Source organism: Humulus lupulus, chromosome 6, assembly GCF_963169125.1.
Source record: "Humulus lupulus chromosome 6, drHumLupu1.1, whole genome shotgun sequence".
Classification (NCBI taxonomy): Eukaryota; Viridiplantae; Streptophyta; class Magnoliopsida; order Rosales; family Cannabaceae; genus Humulus; species Humulus lupulus.
In genome coordinates, this window is record NC_084798.1 from 15,553,133 (window position 1) to 15,572,797 (window position 19,665).

Here is a 19,665-nt window from a genome sequence, read left to right on the forward strand (position 1 = left end):
TTAGCGAAAGGGAATCATTTAATAAAATTTAAATTTAAATTTAAAACTAAAACTTAGTTGTTTGATAATATTTTATTTAAAATGTCTACTTCGACTTGCTAGGTGAATATTTTTGTAATGACACTTGTAAGTTAATCATATATTTTTAAACAAAAAAAATGACACTTGTAAGTTAATCATATATTTCAAAACAAAAAAATGACACTTGTAAGTTAATCATATATTTCAAAACAAAAAAATGACACTTGAGTCTAGAGCACATTATTATTATTATTATTATTATTATTATTATTGACACCTTTACATTTATAATGAAATAAATTATTTTAAAAAAATATTCATTTTGATAGATTTAATTAAACAAAGAATAATTATAAGCATTTTTCAAAGCACTAGATAAAAGCAACGTGCAATATGCACGTTTATTTAGTTTTATTTATAAAATTTATTAATTATTTTTATTAAATTTATATTAATATCATATAAATTTTAAATAAATATCCTATTTTAATTAAATAATTTATTTATTTTTGTTTAAGTTTATATTTGTTATAGTTTTTGAATTTAGGAATGACAACAAGAGATTATATATTATATGTTTGATTTAATATTAAATATTATACGTGGATTTGAAATTTAAGTTTCTTGCTAATTTAAAAAATATATATAATTTGTTGCTAATTCATAGTAGATTATATTATATGTTTAATATGATATTATTCTAATAAGTAAGTTTAAGTTTAATTAAATAAAATTATATTTGTTCTAGTTTTTGAATTTGGGAGTGACAACAAGAGATTATATATTATATGTTTAATGTAATAATAAATATTATACATGGATTTTAAATTTAAGTTTCTTGCTAATTTTTTTTTAAAAATAATTTGTTGCTAATTCATAGTAGATTATATTATATGTTTAATATGATATTATTCTAATAAGTGAGTTTAAGTTTAATTAAATTTTATTTAAGTTATAAAATGTATAATTTTATTATTTTTAAATAATTATCATTGTAAAATATCTCAAAAATATCATATTTTAATTTGTTTAATTATTTATTATTTTTAAATAATTATCATTGTAAAATATCTCAAAAATATCCCATTTTAATTTGTTTAATTATTTATTATTTTAAAATAATTATCATTGTAAAATATCTCAAAAATATCTTATTTTAATTTTGTAATTATTTATTTTATTTTATTTAAGTTTAAGTGTTTACAAACTACCGTTAAATATAAGAATATTCTGTTAAATATAAGAGATATATAGAAGAGATATATAATTTTTTAAGTTAATGATATTTTAATAATAATATTTATTTATAATATATATATATATATATATATATTCATATATATATTTTTTAGAAGCTACATAGTATATTATATTTATATATACACGTATATATATATATACTACTTACTACCTTCGGAAAACTATCCACCGTCATCAAAATAAGAGTATGTAGGCAAAAAAAAAAAAATGCCTAAAAAACCTTACCAGTTAACATACGAAGTGGAAGAAGTAATCTTAGGATTAACGGTGGGAATCGCAATTATACTAACCCAACTTCCTAATGAGAAAACCAAAGGAGGGTTAGTTCCGAGCATCTTCTTTAAAGGTAAGCCTTCGTCGTTCCATGCTTTCGTCGTAGCTCTCAACTTGGCCTTTTTCGGTTCATTCGTAACAATCAACCTTCGTAAAAGGTATCCAAGGATTGCAAGGTCTTCCCTCCTCTTTTCTATTTTTTCATTGCTTTTAGTATTTGCCATACCCCTCTGCCTCATGTTACCTCCTTCTCTTGATTGGTTTTTAACCAAACATACTACTAAATAATAGTGTAATATATATTATGCCTAGTCTGAAAAAACTAATTCAAGAGCTTATTGTAAGTATTGGTGATAGTTTTCTTTAATTATTACAAGTGTTGTAAAAAAGTGTTTGTATTGAAGAGCCATTGAGAATCATAAAAATTGTTAACATCAAAATTGGGCTTCATCGAAATACCATCAAGGAGCAATCATCTAATTTTCTTATCCAAATTTGAAACTGCATGGCCATCGAAATCCATTGGACACAATCAGAAAAAAATTATGCAAAAATATGAAAAACGGCTCAAAATATATGTATCGATCGTACTTTAAAGCTATGCTTTTAAAATGGTGTTATTTTTGTGAGAAAATGAGAATGAAGTTTCGGCTAAGAGAGAGAGTTTGTGAGAACGAATATCTGTGAATCATGATGACAATGGTATTTTTGTCCGAAAATACATTTGAATCATATTTTTGAAATATTGGAAATTTGGAGCATAAGTTTTTGATCAATGGGCTAATTAAGCATAAAATCTATAAATTTCCTTTCGAAAAAAGAGTTTCCAATTATTTGAGATGTCTAGTTTTAAATATTTCTTTTCGAATTAAGGAGCGGTGATAATAAGGCTAGCGGGGCTTTTATATTCTAAATTAAAAATAAAAATAAATTCTATCAGCTCAAATTATTAGAAGAATCTTTAGATTATTATTCTCCAAAAAAAAATCTATTCATTAGAATATAAATAAAAATTTACAAAACAATTTAAAAATTACGCATCTCGAAAACGTCGAGACCCAAACCATTATTAAGCTTCTCACCCGTGACTTGAAGAAGGGTAGGTTTATTCTTGGATATTATTTGGAGGAAATTATGTAGAACATGAACTTTTATTTTTTCTTTTCATAAATATGAAGAAATTAAGATTTTACTAAATTTATGGCGGTTTTCTATTCTAAGCTAATTATGTGAAAAATTATTTCCATACTTTTATGTTTTTTTTTTTTTAAATAATTCTATTTTTTAGGTATGATGACTTTCATATTAAGGATATTCGTGTAATTGTATAGATCTTTATTTTATTTTTTAAAAAAAATTGTCTTGTTGTTATCCTCATCAATTTCTATTTTTTGTTTTTTTTTTGTTTCTTTCTTTGGGCACTGATGACCAGGATGATACTTTTTTTTTTCTTTCTCGGTTGATTTTTCATTGTTTGTATAGATGAAAAAGCCACATTGGATATATGTGTTTTCCAATGTTGATAGTTATGGTGGTACCTGAATTTTATGGCAAATTGAAAGTGGGCAAGTATATTTGTAGGCTTAAGAATAAATTATTTTCAATTTTGCATACACTTTTAAGCAACATATATTATATCTGTTTTGTATAATGTTTCTTAGGCTTAGTTTTTCATGATGATTGGCTTAATGTGTGTCTTCATATATTCAGATGAATATAAATATATAGGGACCTGTTGCGGTGCATTTATTTTTTTGGCACGGTAAATTATTAAGAATTTTTTAAAAATTTGTAGAATATCTTAAATGATTTCAATGTATACTGTCATATACAAAAAATTAGAAAAAAAATTATTGAAGTGTAGAAAATATAAAATAGCTGTAAGTCTTACCCTAAATATATATATATATACATAGTTATATACTAGCCATGTCTTAATGTCACAATTGTTATATAGTTTCAATAATGTGGAGTTTGCTTATGGGTTATATCTCTCAGTTTTTGTGCGATTTTTTTTATAACCATGTATATTGTAGCTATTTAGAGTATCTTTCAAATTTTTAGAAAATTTTAAATAATTTATAATGCTGAAAACAAAGTTCCACTACAAGAAAAAGAGTTTTTAGAGTCGGAAATATTACCGACGGACTAAGTCCGTCGGTAATGTACAGTATATTAGTGGCGGAGTACTGGATCTGCCGCTAATCATGGGGAAATCAAAATAAAAAATTAACTTTTTTTATTAGCGGCGGACTTTCCCATTATTAGAGGCGGATTGTCCGCCGCTAATACAATACCCAGGAACAGTTTCAAATTTATTATCGGCGGGGTTATGGTGATAGCGGCAGGACCCGCCGGCGGGTTATGGTGATAGCGGCGGGACCCGCCGGTAATAGTGCACTACCGGCGGATTAAATGCGACAGGACCAGCCGGTAATAATATTATATAGAGAGCCTTCGGCCTCCCTTGGCAGATCTCTGTTTGTTCTTCGTCTTCTAACATTTTTTGAGAGCCATCTTCTTCTTCTTCTTCAACGCTCCTCCGTCGTTGTTCATCAACGCGCCGCCCCTGACCAGCAGCTACACTACACCCACAGTCATCGTCGACCTCCTTACACCTCACGCACCAACTCTCCGCTCCTCAACTCAACTCAGCTACCACACTGTAAAAATCTCTCCTTTTCACTTCTCTCTCGGAGCAGGCTTAAATTGTCTCCATTTTATAGCTTTGTGTATTCAATATTGTGGTAGTTGTTATATGTATATGTATATGTATCTATATAGATAGATAGATAAATAGATAATATTCGATAAAATGTATGTGTAGTGTTTGATAAAATGTTTGTGTGAAGAATTGATAAAATGTATGTGTAGTGTTTGATAAAATGTATGTCTGTGTGAAGAATTGATAAAATGTATGTCTGTGTTTGATAAAATGTATGTCTATTATTGCTGCAGTGCATGCCCAACTGTTATACGAGGATCATGAGTGTAGTTTTTATCAGTTTTATAAATCTACATCTACTTTTTTCCGTTATTATGTTAATTTTTTTTTATGTTTTTGTGATTGTGGTGCATTTTGGTTTCAATGAATCTGCAGGTGTGTCTTGATCTTTCTTGAAGGTGTTTATCAAATTCCTCTCCAAGTATCTTTCAAGGTATTTCTTGAAGGTTTATTTCAATATCAAATGTTCACATTATTGAATTGATTGAAAGCTGAATAAATTTGTATCATTAAATTAATTGAATGCTGAAATGGGTTATAGACTATAGTTCTCTTTGTATTGAACTTTATTTTTCATTTTACAATGAGTTAATTTATGCTTTATATTTTGGAAATAATTGTTTGTTATTTAAAAATTTGTCTCATAATGTAGTTCTCTTTGTTTGTTATTATGCTTTATAATAATTTATTATTTAATTTTTTAATTAATTAAATAATAAAAGTTTAATTCAACATTATTTAATTAAATAATTTAATTTAATAAGTCTTAAAAATTAATAATGATTAATTAAATAAATAATAAATTATTTTAATTTGTTTATTAAATATTATTATCTAATATTAAATAATATTAAATTATTTGAATATAGAAATTGAAAATTTTATTTAATAAATTTTTTTACAATTAATAATTACTACATATCTTATAATAATTTATTTTTTAATTAATTAAATAATAAAATTTTGATTCAATATTATTTAATTAAATAATTTAATTTAATAAGTATTTAAAATTAATAATGATTAATTAAATAAATAATAAATTATTATAAGAAATTATTTTAATTTGTTTATTAAATATTATTATCTAATATTAACTAATATTAAATTATTTGAATATAGAAATTGAAAATTCTATTTAATAAAAGTTTTTACAATTAATAATGATTAATTAAAAATTACTACATATTTTATAATAATTTATTTTTTAATTTTTTAATTAATTAAATAATAAAAGTTTGATTCAACATTATTTAATTAAATAATTTAATTTAATTTTTTATTAAATAACATTATCTAATTGAATAATTTAATACAAATTTTGCCCTCTTCCTGCGAGTCAGGTTAATAATAATTTTCAAATTTTGCTCATAGCTTGAAAGTCAAGCTCAACGAATGTTTAATATATATTAATATTTCAAATTTTGGTTATTGTTGAAAATGTGGATAGCTGAAGTGTCGAGAAGAAAGGGTCGTGGCCTGGCTAATAACATACCATTTGAAATTTGAAGGCGAAATGTCGGGAAACCACTAGATCTTCAGCTTGATCCTAGGACGGAAAAAGTGGTTGGCTTGGAGGACCAAGCTTTTGTCCGCAAGATAGGCCTCCAAGTCACCTTGTTGTTGCCAGGACATTATTTGGATTTCGCTGATGTACCTCAACAATTTAAGGAACGAGCCGTACAAAGGATGAAGGTACAAATTTAGAACAAGTCTTGTTGTATAATTTTTTTATTAAAATCATTTACAAACTAAACTAACGTGTTATTTTTAATGTAGCATTTTTATAATGTTGATGATCATCCAGAACCCGAGAGAGTTATGAAAACTATCTACACAGAGATGCGCAAAAGATATTCTGAGAGAAAGAACATCAGACATACTCACTTCAAAAAATATTACTCTAATTCGGAAGATTTGCAGAGTGTTTTAGTTGCCCCACCTGACCATTGCTCCAAGGAGAGTTGGAAAGATATTGTTCAGTTTTTTTTTAGCCCAAAATTTATTGCGCGATCCAACCAAAACAAGAAAACAGAAAAGAAGTGAAGTATACATCGACACAAGGCACAAAATCGATGGCAGCTAAGTGTCACCAATTTGTAAGTAAAAATATTAATTTAATTTAACAAAATTTTACATTCTAACTTCCTATCTCTAAATTTGTATAGGCGAACCATGATGAACATGTTATTGATACTTGGAAAGATAGCCATTTGAGAAAATTGACAAAAGTTTTTGTCAACGACACGGCTCGAGAAACTTTTGTAAGTTTAAACTTTTGTGTTATTATTTTTATTAAACTATGTTACTGATGTGTTTCTAATACTTTTTATGAACAGGAAAAAATGACGGAAGAGCTTGAGAGGGCACGACTTCAAAGCCAGTCTCAAGGACCGACGGAGGGAACTGAAACTGGATTTGCTGCTGAATCCTCGTCGATCGATCAGTACGAGATTATGAGTAAAGTACTTGGGGAGAGGTCTGACTTTCAAAGAGGAGTAGGTTACAACAAAGGCAAAGGGAAAAAATCAGCTTCCAGCTCCACAAGTCAAAGTCAGTCACAGGCCCAACCTACTCATACACCTCAGGAAGACATGGCTACTATGGCGGAAATGATGAAGTCAATGCGTGAAGAGATCCGGATGTTGAAATCTCAACAAGGTCCATCTGGTAATCCTCAGCATACCAGTACAGAAACTGAGTCGCGGTTTGAAAGCCTTCTCCAACGATATTTACCATCACAACCTGAAGGTGGTATATCTTCTCAAAGTCCACCTCCTTGGTCGATGCCACAACAACAACAACATTTGTATCCACCTCAACAGAATTATCCAAACATGTATGGACGCTCCTCCCAGTCCCCTCCTTTTTATTACCCCGACGTCCCTGCAGGATCTCAGACGTCACATCCTAGGCGTCGTGACTTCGGGGATTCATCACAGCAACAACATCCACAGCAAATGTATGGTCAATTTGTGAGTTCGTCGTAGCAGCAGAAGTATGGTCAGTTTGGGAGTTTTTTGCATCAGTCTCCCTCGCCGCGACCACATACTCGACAATTTAGATCATCTTCGCAGCAACACTCTCCACAAGCACCACAGTTTGCTTCACCACCGTTGCCGCGCCCTAATACTAGTGATCAAGATATTGACCTTAATGAATATTTTACACCTAGTTAGCCCGATCAAAACAATAATAATTAGATTATGTTTTTTAATTATATTAAGACAATTGAAATTTTATTATGTTTATTTTATAATTAGTTCATATGTAATTAAAATGAGACAATTGGTATTTTATTAGGTTAATTTTATGATTAATTACAATGTTATTTTTGTTTGATGAATATTAATTGTGTTATTAATTATAATTTATGTTAAATATTATTATTTTTAAATAAGTATTATATGTATATTTATTAAGAAATAAAATAAAATTAATTATTATATTTTAATATTAGTTATTACCGGCGGATTAATAGAGGCGGAACTCGCTGGTAATAAACGAGTCAAACGAGGTTGACAGCATTACACATTACCGGCGGAGTCCTGACCCTATTAATCCGCCGGTAATAATGCAATACCGGCGGGTGTGTCAGTTGGTCGGTAATTGTGGTAATACCGACCGATTATTACCGGCGGGTCTTTACCTGCGGACTTCCGCCGATAATATGGAATATTGGCAGACGCACCATTTATTACCGGCGGGATCCTCCGCCGGTAATAGTAATATTTGTTGTAGTGTTCAAACAAATTGTTGCACGTGTGACTAATTTTTTTTATGCGTGTAGAAAATAATACGTTTAAACTTAATTTTCGATATTATAAATTATTTAAAATTTCTTAAATTTTTTTAAATAACCTAAATAAATACATAAACAAAAATAGTGCTGAAAACTATCCTGAGAGTGAAGAACACAAAAAATACTCACCGTACATTCTCGATAGAAGTATATGTTTATTATTGTATATTATGGTGCATTGAATCTATCTCAAAATAAACAAATCTTATATTTAAAAAAAAAAGAATCGAAATAGCTGTCAAATCTTATAAAAAGAATCGATATGATCCAATGAGATTTGATTTTAGCAGAGAGGACCAAATCAAACGTGTCATGCTTAATAAAGAAATACATAAAATAATTGCAACTTATTTTGGCTGTCAAATTAACCTGACTCAAGCTCCTCTAATTTGTTTTTATACGACGATGTATGATATAATAACGAGAGACTTTCCATAATCTTTTTTTTTTAATTCTAAATGATTTTGAATGTGAAAATAAAAATTTAAATAATATGTTGCACATATTTATAAATATCAAAACAAACATGCATTTAATAAGCTATTTAATTCTTGATTTTATTTTGAATTTTTTGAAAATTTATCTAAAATGATAGTGATTAAACCCAACTTTTTTTAATATATATATATATATATGTTAGGTAGAAATAACGTGCAATGCACGTTTACTTAGTTTTAAAATTGTAAACATTGCCTATAATTTTAATAAAAATTAGTTCATTGTTTTTTATAAAAAATATATATAATAGAATGAATTATAGTTCAATAATATATATAAATATTTATATCAATAATTTATACATATATTACATCTAAATATAATATTGACATAGATATATATTTATATGGTAAATGACATATATAAAAAATTACAATAATATTTAAAAAGAAATTAATAATAAAAATAAAATAAGAATAAAAAAATTCATAGTTTAGACAGTAGTATACATGCATAAACTAGTTTTATTTTTTTAATGTATCTTACAATGCTTTTTGATGAATTTGATGAAGAAAAAGAGCTCCAATAACTTGATAAAAAATAAACTATAACATAAATTTATAAGATAAAAAAAATGAATTATGCCTTTATTATTTTTAAATAAATATGGTTTAATTATTTAAATTATTATAAAATATCTTAAGAATATCTTTTTTCAATTTATTTATTTTTGTTTGAGTTTATATTTGTTCTAGTTTTTTAATTTGGCAATAACAAAAAAAATTATATATTATATATTTAATATAATATTAAGTTTAAGTTTAATTAAATTTTATTTAAGTTATAAAATATATTGTTTTATTATTTTAAAATAATTATTTTTGTAAAATATCTCAAAAATATTATATTTTAATTTGTTTAATTATTTTTTTATTTAATTTTATTTAAATTTAAATCATGTTTATAATCTATAGTTAAATATATGAATATTCTGTTAAATATAAGAATATTTCGTTAAAGTTAACGGAAAAAATAAATAAAAAATGGTTAAAACCAAAAATTTTTATTATCTACACATTTATTATATAGAAGACATATATATTAAATGTAAGCAACGTACAATGCATATTTACGTAGTTTTATTTATAGAAATTATTAATTATACTTATTAAATTTGCATCATTAGTCATATAAATTTCAAATAATTTAAATGAAAAATTAAAGCAAAACATTATTAATAATTTGTTTTCATATATATATGTATTATACTTAAAACATAAATGATAATTTTTAATATATTTATATCATTGGATCAAACTACTCTATCAATAATGGAAGAAGGGCAAGTTTTCCCCATGAATAGTGGTGCCGGGAAAGCTAGCTATGCAAACAACTCCTTACTTCAAGTATGTGCCTGAAAACCATATATATATATATATAAATCTTATCATATATATATTACTCTACAATATTGTTCTTTATCTTTATTGATGTTATAGAGCCATCTTTCCAATTTTTATTCAAATACCAAAAATAAAGATAGATAATTAATTAGCTTTCCTCTTTTCCAACTTAACAAAATATGAAAGAGATGGCTACCCTCTGCTCTGTTCTTTATCGCTTTCTTTTCTACCAAACACAGTCTCATATGTGTGATGAGATTATACATAATTTGATTACAGAAAACGGTGATTTCCAAAGTAAGAGCCACGGTGGAAGACAGTGCCTTAGAGGTTTATTTCAAAACCTCTCCAGAGAGTATGAGAATTGCTGACTTAGGTTGCTCTTCTGGGCCAACTGCTCTTTCCGTTGCATCTTACATTTTGGATGCAATATTGTTTCAACTGAAGCAGATGAATCAGAAGAAGCCATTGACACTCCAAGTGTTCCTCAACGATCTTCCTGGGAACGATTTCAACACCGTGTTTCAATCGCTTTCGAGCTTCTATGAGAGGTTGAAGAAGAAGAAGAAGAATGATCCCATATGCTTTGTCATGGCCGTGCCAGGGAGCTTCTATGGAAGACTTTTCCCTAATAACTCCATGCACTTCATTCATTCTTCTTATAGTTTGCATTATTTGTCTAAGGTATGCTATTGTATGTAAATTTTTAAATGTGCTATAATACATATAAATAGAGATTATTATTTTAAAAATGGTTTATACTTTTTTATACTTTGTGTTTTATCTTATTTCGTGTTTGGATCCTGGATTTTAAAAAATTATTTTTTGGACCCCTAAACTCGATTTTTATCAAAGTTTTTTGAACTAAAATCACATGTAATTCATCAAACTAACAACTCAAAACAAAAATATAGTCATTCTGGTTAAAGATTGTGTTGTTATATTTAATTTTTTGTTTATTAAAATTAAGTTTAGGGGTCTATTTGAACCATTTTACAAAATACATGATCCAAAAAATAATTTATCAAAACACAGGATCCAAACAAGTAATAAAACAAAACACAGAGTCTAAAAAAGTATAAATATTTTTAGAAATTATTCACCTATTCATTTTAGGATTTGAAATAATTAAGGTATCTTTAACTAGGATTTGAGTTATATTAAATATATATATGTTTTAATTGAAGGCTCCAAATGGATTAGTTAGCGAAACTGGAGTAACACATAACAAAGGGAATATTTATATTACAAAGACAAGTCCTGATGTGGTTGTGAAAACATACTTGAGACAATTTGAAGAGGACTTCACAGTCTTTTTAAGGTGTCGTTCCGAAGAAATGGTCATTGGTGGTTGTATGGTACTAACGATGATGGGCAGTGCTATAAGTAATGACCCTAAACATATGTTGGAGATTGTGGGAAGGGTGTTAAATGACTTGGTCTCTCAGGTATGTGGTACAATTACTCATCTTTTTTCTTTCGTAATTTATTTTCATATAAATATTGCTAAAATTATTTTTGTTTGATATAGTATTTACGTATAGATAAATCATCCAAAATATTAGGCCGATTAAGCCTGTGCCTAGCCCCACGTAATGATGCCAATGTTTTTTGAACAATACCATTTTTTATATGTACAAAAGCCTCAAAAATTTATAAAATATCATTTTATATATAATTTTTTTTAAAATAACAAATTTTGTATAGGTACTCAGGCCCGGCTCGGCTCTGTTTGGCAGATTTGGGTATTTTTCATAGATAAATCATCCAAAATATTAGACCAAATTCTTTTTATATGATTGTTTGGATATTTTCCATAGATATATAATAAAAATTTTAAGATATATATGTATATATATATATAAAAGAGCACTGATGTCCATCACGATTCCAGTAATTATTATTATTATTATTATTATTATTATTAGGCATTTTGACGCCAATAATACTTAAAATCTTTTCAATAGTTACATTCTATCCACTTTTTTTTTGCAATTAGGTACCTGCCGTTAATTTTTTTTCTATTAAATACTAACATCACAGTATATATATATATATATATAAAATATTTTAAAAATTATTCTAATATTAAATTAATGTCTTAAAATTAAAAAAAGTTAAAACTTAAATAAATTTAAAAAATATATTTTTTGGATTTTTTTTTTTAAAATTTAAGGCATTATTTTAATTTTAATTTTTTAAAAATAAAATCATAACTTAATTTTAAATAATTAAAAAAATTAAAATTAAAACTTAAAAAAAATAAGAAAAATAATTTTTTTGGATTTTTTAATTATTTTTTAAAATTGTAAGGCGTTATTTTCATTTTAAAATTATTTTTAGAATATAAATACTGTCACAAAAAGTGGATTGTATGTACTATTACCGAAAAAAATTGAGTAAAAAAAAACCAATTGAAAAATGTGTATCAGCTCAGGATTTTTAGCATTTTTTCAATAAAAAATAGACAATTACCATTACCGTCTCACAACAAAGTCCTTACTCATGAAAATATTTTCATGCAATTTTTTATTCCTTCTTTGCAAATTCCCCACATAAAGACAAGGTCATGTAATTAATAATAATAATACATTAATATGTTTTTAGGGCATAATTGAAGAAAAAAGTGTGGACAATTTTAACGTACCAGCTTATTGTCCGACGGAGAAGGAAGCGAGAAAGGTGATTGAAGAAGATGGATCTTTCAGGTTGCAAAAGCTCGAAGTTTTCCAACTTCCTTGGGATGCTGGTTTTAATGAATCGAAAGGCAAAAACGATATTAATAATAAATATGATAGAGGGAAATATATTTCAGATTACATCAGAGCGGTTTTAGAGCCAATTCTGATGAAACAATTTGGAGAAAGTCTCATCATCGATGATTTCTTTGAGAGGTTTACCCAAAAAATTATTGAATCTATTGCCAATGAAAATTGGCACTACGTAAACTTGGTTATTTCGTTGACAAAGAATTAATCATGGTGAATCATCTAAAATTATCATATGTTGTTTTATTATCTCTTGGTATGTATACGTACTTGTTTAGTGTTTAATTTTTTTAATTGAGAAGTTCTAATTCAATTTTCTCTTGCATTGTTAATGTGTGTTTGATATATGAATTTTACTCTTTATGTTTTAAAAATATTATAAATTATTGAAAATGTTCACTTGTCAAACAGAGAGAAAAATATAGAAGACTGTGAAATGTATATTTAGCATTTCTTTTTATTTGTTGCTTATGTGTGAAATAACTAATTCAATTAGTTATATATAATTAATTGAAACAGATGATTAATGTTAAACAAGATTAGTACATAATAAATATGTATTTGTACGTTTTATCCATTTGTTATCATCTAATTAAGCTCTAATAACATTTTGACATGTACTTTATGTTAGAATACTGTAATCTGAATTTAGCCCTAATTAATTCAAGAGAATCAAACAATAAACAGCCAAAGGTTAGCGGAAGCGTACCGGAGTCCATTGAATCGTTTGTAAAAGGGTATGATCTTCCAATTTTGCATCAAAAACCTTTGAAGCCTTATTTTCCCGATGATGGGGATTCAGGAATCTGGAAAAATATGATACGATGCAAAAATGGGGACCATTACCCATTATATTACCAACTGCCAAAGCAATTAGTAATATTTATTAACTATTTCTAATTTGGCCCCTCATCAAATCAGAAATTGTCTAATTGGTATCCACATATTAAAATCATGACAAACATACCCTTAAGTCATAAACTTTATTCCAAAATAGACCACATAAATTTGACTTATTTTATTTGATGACCCAACACACATTTTATATATACAATTGTGACCCCAATAAATTTCTAACAATCTCCCACTGGGCCACATATGTATATATATAAATATGTTAACCTTATTGAGCTCATAATTTTGTCATCATAACCATAGGCATATGCAATCTCGTCCATTAATTATATCAACATAGGATCAAAGGGATTTTCGTTGTATCAATCACAACTAAACCCATCAATGGTCACATACATCAACATAGCCAAATGACATAGATCAATCATGATAATGTGGTATGAAAATTACATGCATGGTGATCTATTCATGTCAATTTTCAATTGGTCCTACTTTACTTTATAGAGATCAAAACTTTAGCTTAATGTACAAAGTGAAATAAACTTAATAACATAAAGTCTGATCAGAAAAATATCTAAATACATAAGTTTCATGAAACTAATAAAACACAAAGGATAATAAAGACAAACTCCCACTGAATCTAGATATCCTCATACTCTAAAACACCCATACGAGCAGTGTGCTCACGAAAGACCTTGGGTGGCAAACCCTTAGTAAGGGGGTCTGCAATCATGGAGTTTGTACCTAAGTGTTCTATACAAATCTGTCCACTCTGTACCCTTTCTTTAACAACAAGGAACTTGATGTCAATATGTTTTGACTTCGTCGAGCTCCTGTTGTTGTTGGAATATAATACAGCTGATTTATTGTCACAATACAACTTAAGTGGTTTTTCTATTCCATCCACAATGCGCAGCCCGGTGACAAAATTTCTCAGCCATATACCATGGTTGGATGCCTCATAACATGCAACAAACTCTGCTGCCATGGTAGATGAAGTTATGAGTGTTTGTTTTGCACTCCTCCATGATATAGCTCCACCACCTAACAGATATATGTAGCCTGAAGTGGATCTCCTACTATCTTGGCATCCCGCAAAGTCGGAGTCAGAATATCCAATGATCTCAAAGTGATATGACCTCCTATATGTGAGCATGTAATCTCTTGTTCTCTTCAAATATCTCATAACCTTTTTGGCTGCTTTCCAGTGATCAATTCCTGGATTGCTTAAGTATCTGCCTAATACTCCAACAATGTACGCTATATCCGGACGCGTACAAACTTGAGCATACATTAGACTCCCAACAGCTGAAGCGTAGGGAATCTTTTGCATTTCTTGAATTTCAAGGCTTCCTTTAGGGCATTGCTTAAGACAAAATTTGTCTCCTTTCACGACAGGGGTATCACCTGGTCTACAATCTTGCATGCCAAACCTTTTGAGTACTTTATCGATATAGCTCTTTTGTGATAATCCAAGAATACCCCGAGAACGATCTCGATGTATTTGAATTCCTAAAACAAAAGAGGCGTCACCAAGATCTTTCATCTCAAAATGCTTAGATAGAAATCTCTTGGTTTCGTGCAATAAGCCTATATCATTAGTGGCAAGCAATATGTCATCGACATATAGAACTAGAAATATGCACTTACTCCCACTAAACTTGTGATACACACAATCATCAACAACATTTATCTCAAAACCAAATGAGAGAATCACTTGATGAAATTTGTGGTACCATTGACGGGAAGCTTGCTTGAGTCCATAGATGGATTTTTTTAATTTGCAAACCATATTCTTTGGGTCACCACACACAAAGTTTTCTGGTTGCTCCATATAAATTGTCTCATCAATGTCGCTATTGAGAAACGCTGTTTTAACATCCATTTGATGTAACTCAAGATCAAAGTGAGCAACAAGTGCCATTATTATCCTAAAAGAGTCTTTCGATGAAACCGGAGAGAAAGTCTCTTTATAATCAATGCCTTGTTTCTGAGTATAGCCTTTTGCTACAAGACGTGCCTTAAACCTCACCACATTACCATTTTCATCCCTCTTGGTTTTAAATATCCATTTACAACCAATTGGTTTTACACCTTCTGGTAATGGGACAACTTCCCAAACTTTATTGTCTTGCATAGACTTATTCTCTTCATTCATGGCATCATTCCATTTTTGAGAGTTAGAACTTTTCATGGCCTGATGAAAGTTGATTGGATCATCTTCCATCATTCCAATGCATCCTCATGTTCTTGAAGATACACTATGTATTCATCTGGATTAATAGCATTTCTTCTTTCTCTAGTGGATCGTCGCAAAAGCACTTGTTCTTGAGGTTGTTGAGTTTGTACCTCTGGGGTTTGATTGACTATGTTTGGTTGCTCTTGATCTAAAACTTGATCAATATCAGGATTGGAATCCTGAACATTGTCAAAAGCAACTAATGGAATAGAAATCAACTCATCTTCAAGAAGAGTGGTTGATTCTAAATCCTCCTAAAAAACAAAGTCCTTAACCGTATTTCTCCCCCCAAACTCAATATCCTCAAAAAACTTTGCAGTTCCCGTTTCAAATATATTCTTTACTTTGGGATCATAAAACTTGAAACCCCTAGATCGCTCAGAATATCCAATAAAGTAGCTGCTCACAGTTTTGGGTTCCAGCTTCTTTTCATTTGGCCTATAAGGCCTAGCTTCAGCTGGACATCCCCAAACGTGAAAGTGATTAAGACTAGGCTTTCGCCCCGTCCAAAGCTCATAAGGTGTTTTTGCAGCTGCTTTAGTTGGTACCCTATTCAAAATGTAGGCTGCTGTCTTAAGTGCCTCTCCCCAGAGTGATTCTGGTAAGGTTGAATGACTGATCATACTCCTTACCATATCTTTAAGAGTACGGTTTCGTCTTTCAGAAACACCATTCATGCTAGGAGATCCCGGCATAGTGTACTGTGGGACAATTCCACACTCCTCTAGATATCTGGCAAAAGGTCCTGGACATTGTTCACCTGATCCGTCATATCTACCATAGTACTCACCACCACGGTCAGACCTGACTTGCTTTATTCTTTTGCTAAGTTGATTCTCAACTTCAGCCTTAAAAGATTTGAACACGTCCAAAACTTGAGACTTTTCATGAAGTAGAAATAGGTACGCATATCTCGAGTAATCATCTATGAATGATACAAAATATTGTTGACCATTCCAATAAGGTGAAGGAAATGGCCCACAAATGTCCGTATGTATCAACTCTAAGACGTCCATAGCTCTTTTCGCACCTAATTTCTTTGTTTTGGTCTGTTTACCTTTGATGCATTCAATGCAAACATCAAAGTCTGAAAAATCAATTGAATCCAAGATTCCATCAGACACAAGTCGCTCAACTCTATTTCTAGAGATGTGACCTAACCGTTTGTGCCATAAGGAACTTGATTTTTCATTATCTATTTTACGCTTAGTACCACGTGATTCCACATTTAAGGTTTCATTATAAGAAGCAACGGTGTCAAGCAAATATAAGTTGTCATAAACCATAAGAGAACCAGTTCCAACAGTATTTGAATTAATAGATAAACTAAAGCAGTTGTTTCCAAATGAACAACAATAACCTAATTTGTCCAAACAAGAAACAGAAACCAAATTCCGCCTAAATGACGGTACAACAAAAGTATCTATTAAGTCCAAATAGTAACCAGTACTTAACAACAACCTAAAATGCCCTATTGCTTCCACATTCACCGACTCGCCGTCTCCCACATAAATGCTTCTTTCAGCATTACTTGGCTTTCGGTAACTCAGGCAACCCTGCATTGAAACACTGATGTTAGTAGTAGCACCGGAATCTAACCACCAAGTGTTTCTTGGTACTGAAGCTAAATTTACCTCAGAACAGACCAAAGTAAGAAATGTACCTTTCTTTGCTCGCCATGCAATGTACTTAGCACATTCCTTCTTCATGTGTCCTTTCATGTTGCAAAAGAAACAACCACCATCGTTGTTGGCTTGAGTTTGTTTCTTATGTGCTGGACCCTTATCATTAGCAGCCTCATTCTTCCTTTTCTTGCCCTTATCTTTAGAGGTGCTTGCCAAATGAGCACTTTCAGTCTTCTCTTGCTTCAATCTTTCTTCCTCTTGAACACAAAATGAAATGAGCTCATTAAGAGTCCACTTCTCCCTTTGACAGTTGTAACTGACCTTGAATTGACTGAATTGTGGAGGAAGAGAGATAAGCACTAAATGCACAAGCAAGTCATCCGAAAGCTCAAGCTTTAGTGCCTTCAACTTTGAAGCAAGGTGAGACATTTCCATAATGTACTCCCTTATGTTTTCCTTGCCCTTAAACCTCATGGAAATAAGTTTCTTTAAAAGAGTACTTGTTTCCGCCTTATCGCTTTTTGCAAAGCGTTTCTCAATTTCAGCAAGGAAAGTTGTGGCATCGGTGACCTCCTCGGACACCGCACCCCTAAAAGCCTCAGGTATGCCGCGCTTGATGATCATAAGACTCATGCGGTTTGAACGATCCCACTTCTCATAAATCCTCCTTTGCTCGGAGGTACTAGCATCTGTAAGAGAAGCAGGTCGATCCATCCTTAATGCAAGGTCAAGATCCATGCAGCCAAGAACAATAAAAATGTTCTCCTTCCAGTCCTTAAAGTTACTACCATTAAGGACCGGCACTGAATTAAGATTAGCAGATACAGTAGCAACAGCTGAAAATAGAACAGTACAATTACATAAATAGCATGCTCATATAAGAATCCAAATAAAACAATAAATTCAAATTATGGTTAATCCCATCTCAAGATACCAAACACATCATTAATATCAAGTCTTTGGACAATAATATTAATTGTAAGCGGTACTCTTGTTATAGCGATCAAACATTGACAATAAATTATGTCAAATAATATGCAATCTTTGGACTAACATATTATTCACACAAAAAATACCTTATAATTATCACACATTTATCACCATATGTATGTATGAAACTCTGTCAAATATTAACTTACCTTTGGATCAGTTAATAAACACATGAATTACATACACACAATTATCTTGATATTTTAATTAAATTAATCTACACAAAAGAGATCACTTTAGTGATATTTTGATTCAATTAATTTAACTAAAATATAAGATATCCTTAATTAAATCCAAATCCAAAACCAAAATCAAAATTTATTGTTACTGTATTATTCCAAAATCAATAAATTGTATATAAGAAATATATACAGGTAAATTAATATAAGCAATTACTGTACACTATATGCATACATATATAAATACATATATAAGTAATCATGTCTATTTCTTTTGAGATGATTATATGCATACATATATAATACACACAATACAGTAATCATATCTCTTTTATATTTCATCAGAGCTTGAGATGGGAATACATTAACGAAATAGCACTTTTGACAAAACTAATAAAACAGACATCTTTTCATCAGTAATCATGTCTTTTGTTTAACTTATGTATTATATTAACTTATATATTATATTACTTAAGCAATCATGTCTGTTTTGGTTATTTGAGGAGCAATCGCAATATCAATGGAACCAGAAACAGACATATATTAATATATATATATAATCGATTAACCAGAAACATATATCAATATATATATATAAACGATTAACCAGAAACATATATCAATATATATAGAAACAGACATATATCAATGGAACCAGAAACAGACATATATCAATCGCAATATCAATATATATATAAACGATTGCAAAAATTAATTTCATGGAAAACCAATACTACCATATATTCTCAAGAATTAATTCAGGGATGCTCTGGTACCAAATGTTAGAATACTGTAATCTGAATTTAGCCCTAATTAATTCAAGAGAATCAAACAATAAACAGCTAAAGGTTAGCGGAAGCGTACCGGAGTCCATTGAATCGTTTGTAAAAGGGTATGATCTTCCAATTTTGCATCAAAAACCTTTGAAGCCTTATTTTCCTGATGATGGGGATTCAGGAATCTGGAAAAATATGATACGGTGCAAAAATGGGGACCATTACCCATTATATTACCAACTGCCAAAGCAGTTAGTAATATTTATTAACTATTTCTAATTTGGCCCCTCATCAAATCAGAAATTGTCTAA

The 19,665-nt window shown here is 29.5% G+C and overlaps 2 protein-coding genes across 2 annotated transcripts; both read left to right on the top strand.

The window, feature by feature from the left end:
- Positions 1 to 1,427: 1,427 nt before the first annotated feature.
- Positions 1,428 to 7,619, top strand: LOC133781733 (uncharacterized). Its single transcript, XM_062220802.1, has 6 exons — positions 1,428 to 4,219; positions 4,655 to 4,712; positions 5,730 to 5,974; positions 6,059 to 6,378; positions 6,448 to 6,543; positions 6,619 to 7,619. Exons 4-6 carry the CDS (start codon positions 6,355 to 6,357, stop codon positions 7,267 to 7,269), a joined length of 771 nt encoding a protein of 256 aa, XP_062076786.1. The 5' UTR covers positions 1,428 to 4,219; positions 4,655 to 4,712; positions 5,730 to 5,974; positions 6,059 to 6,354; the 3' UTR covers positions 7,270 to 7,619.
- A 2,231-nt stretch (positions 7,620 to 9,850) lies between these two features.
- Positions 9,851 to 12,898, top strand: LOC133784743 (S-adenosyl-L-methionine:benzoic acid/salicylic acid carboxyl methyltransferase 1-like). The gene is made up of 4 exons (XM_062224021.1): positions 9,851 to 9,925; positions 10,202 to 10,606; positions 11,110 to 11,442; positions 12,530 to 12,898. Exons 1-4 carry the CDS (start codon positions 9,851 to 9,853, stop codon positions 12,896 to 12,898), a joined length of 1,182 nt encoding a protein of 393 aa, XP_062080005.1.
- The last annotated feature ends 6,767 nt before the right edge of the window (positions 12,899 to 19,665 follow it).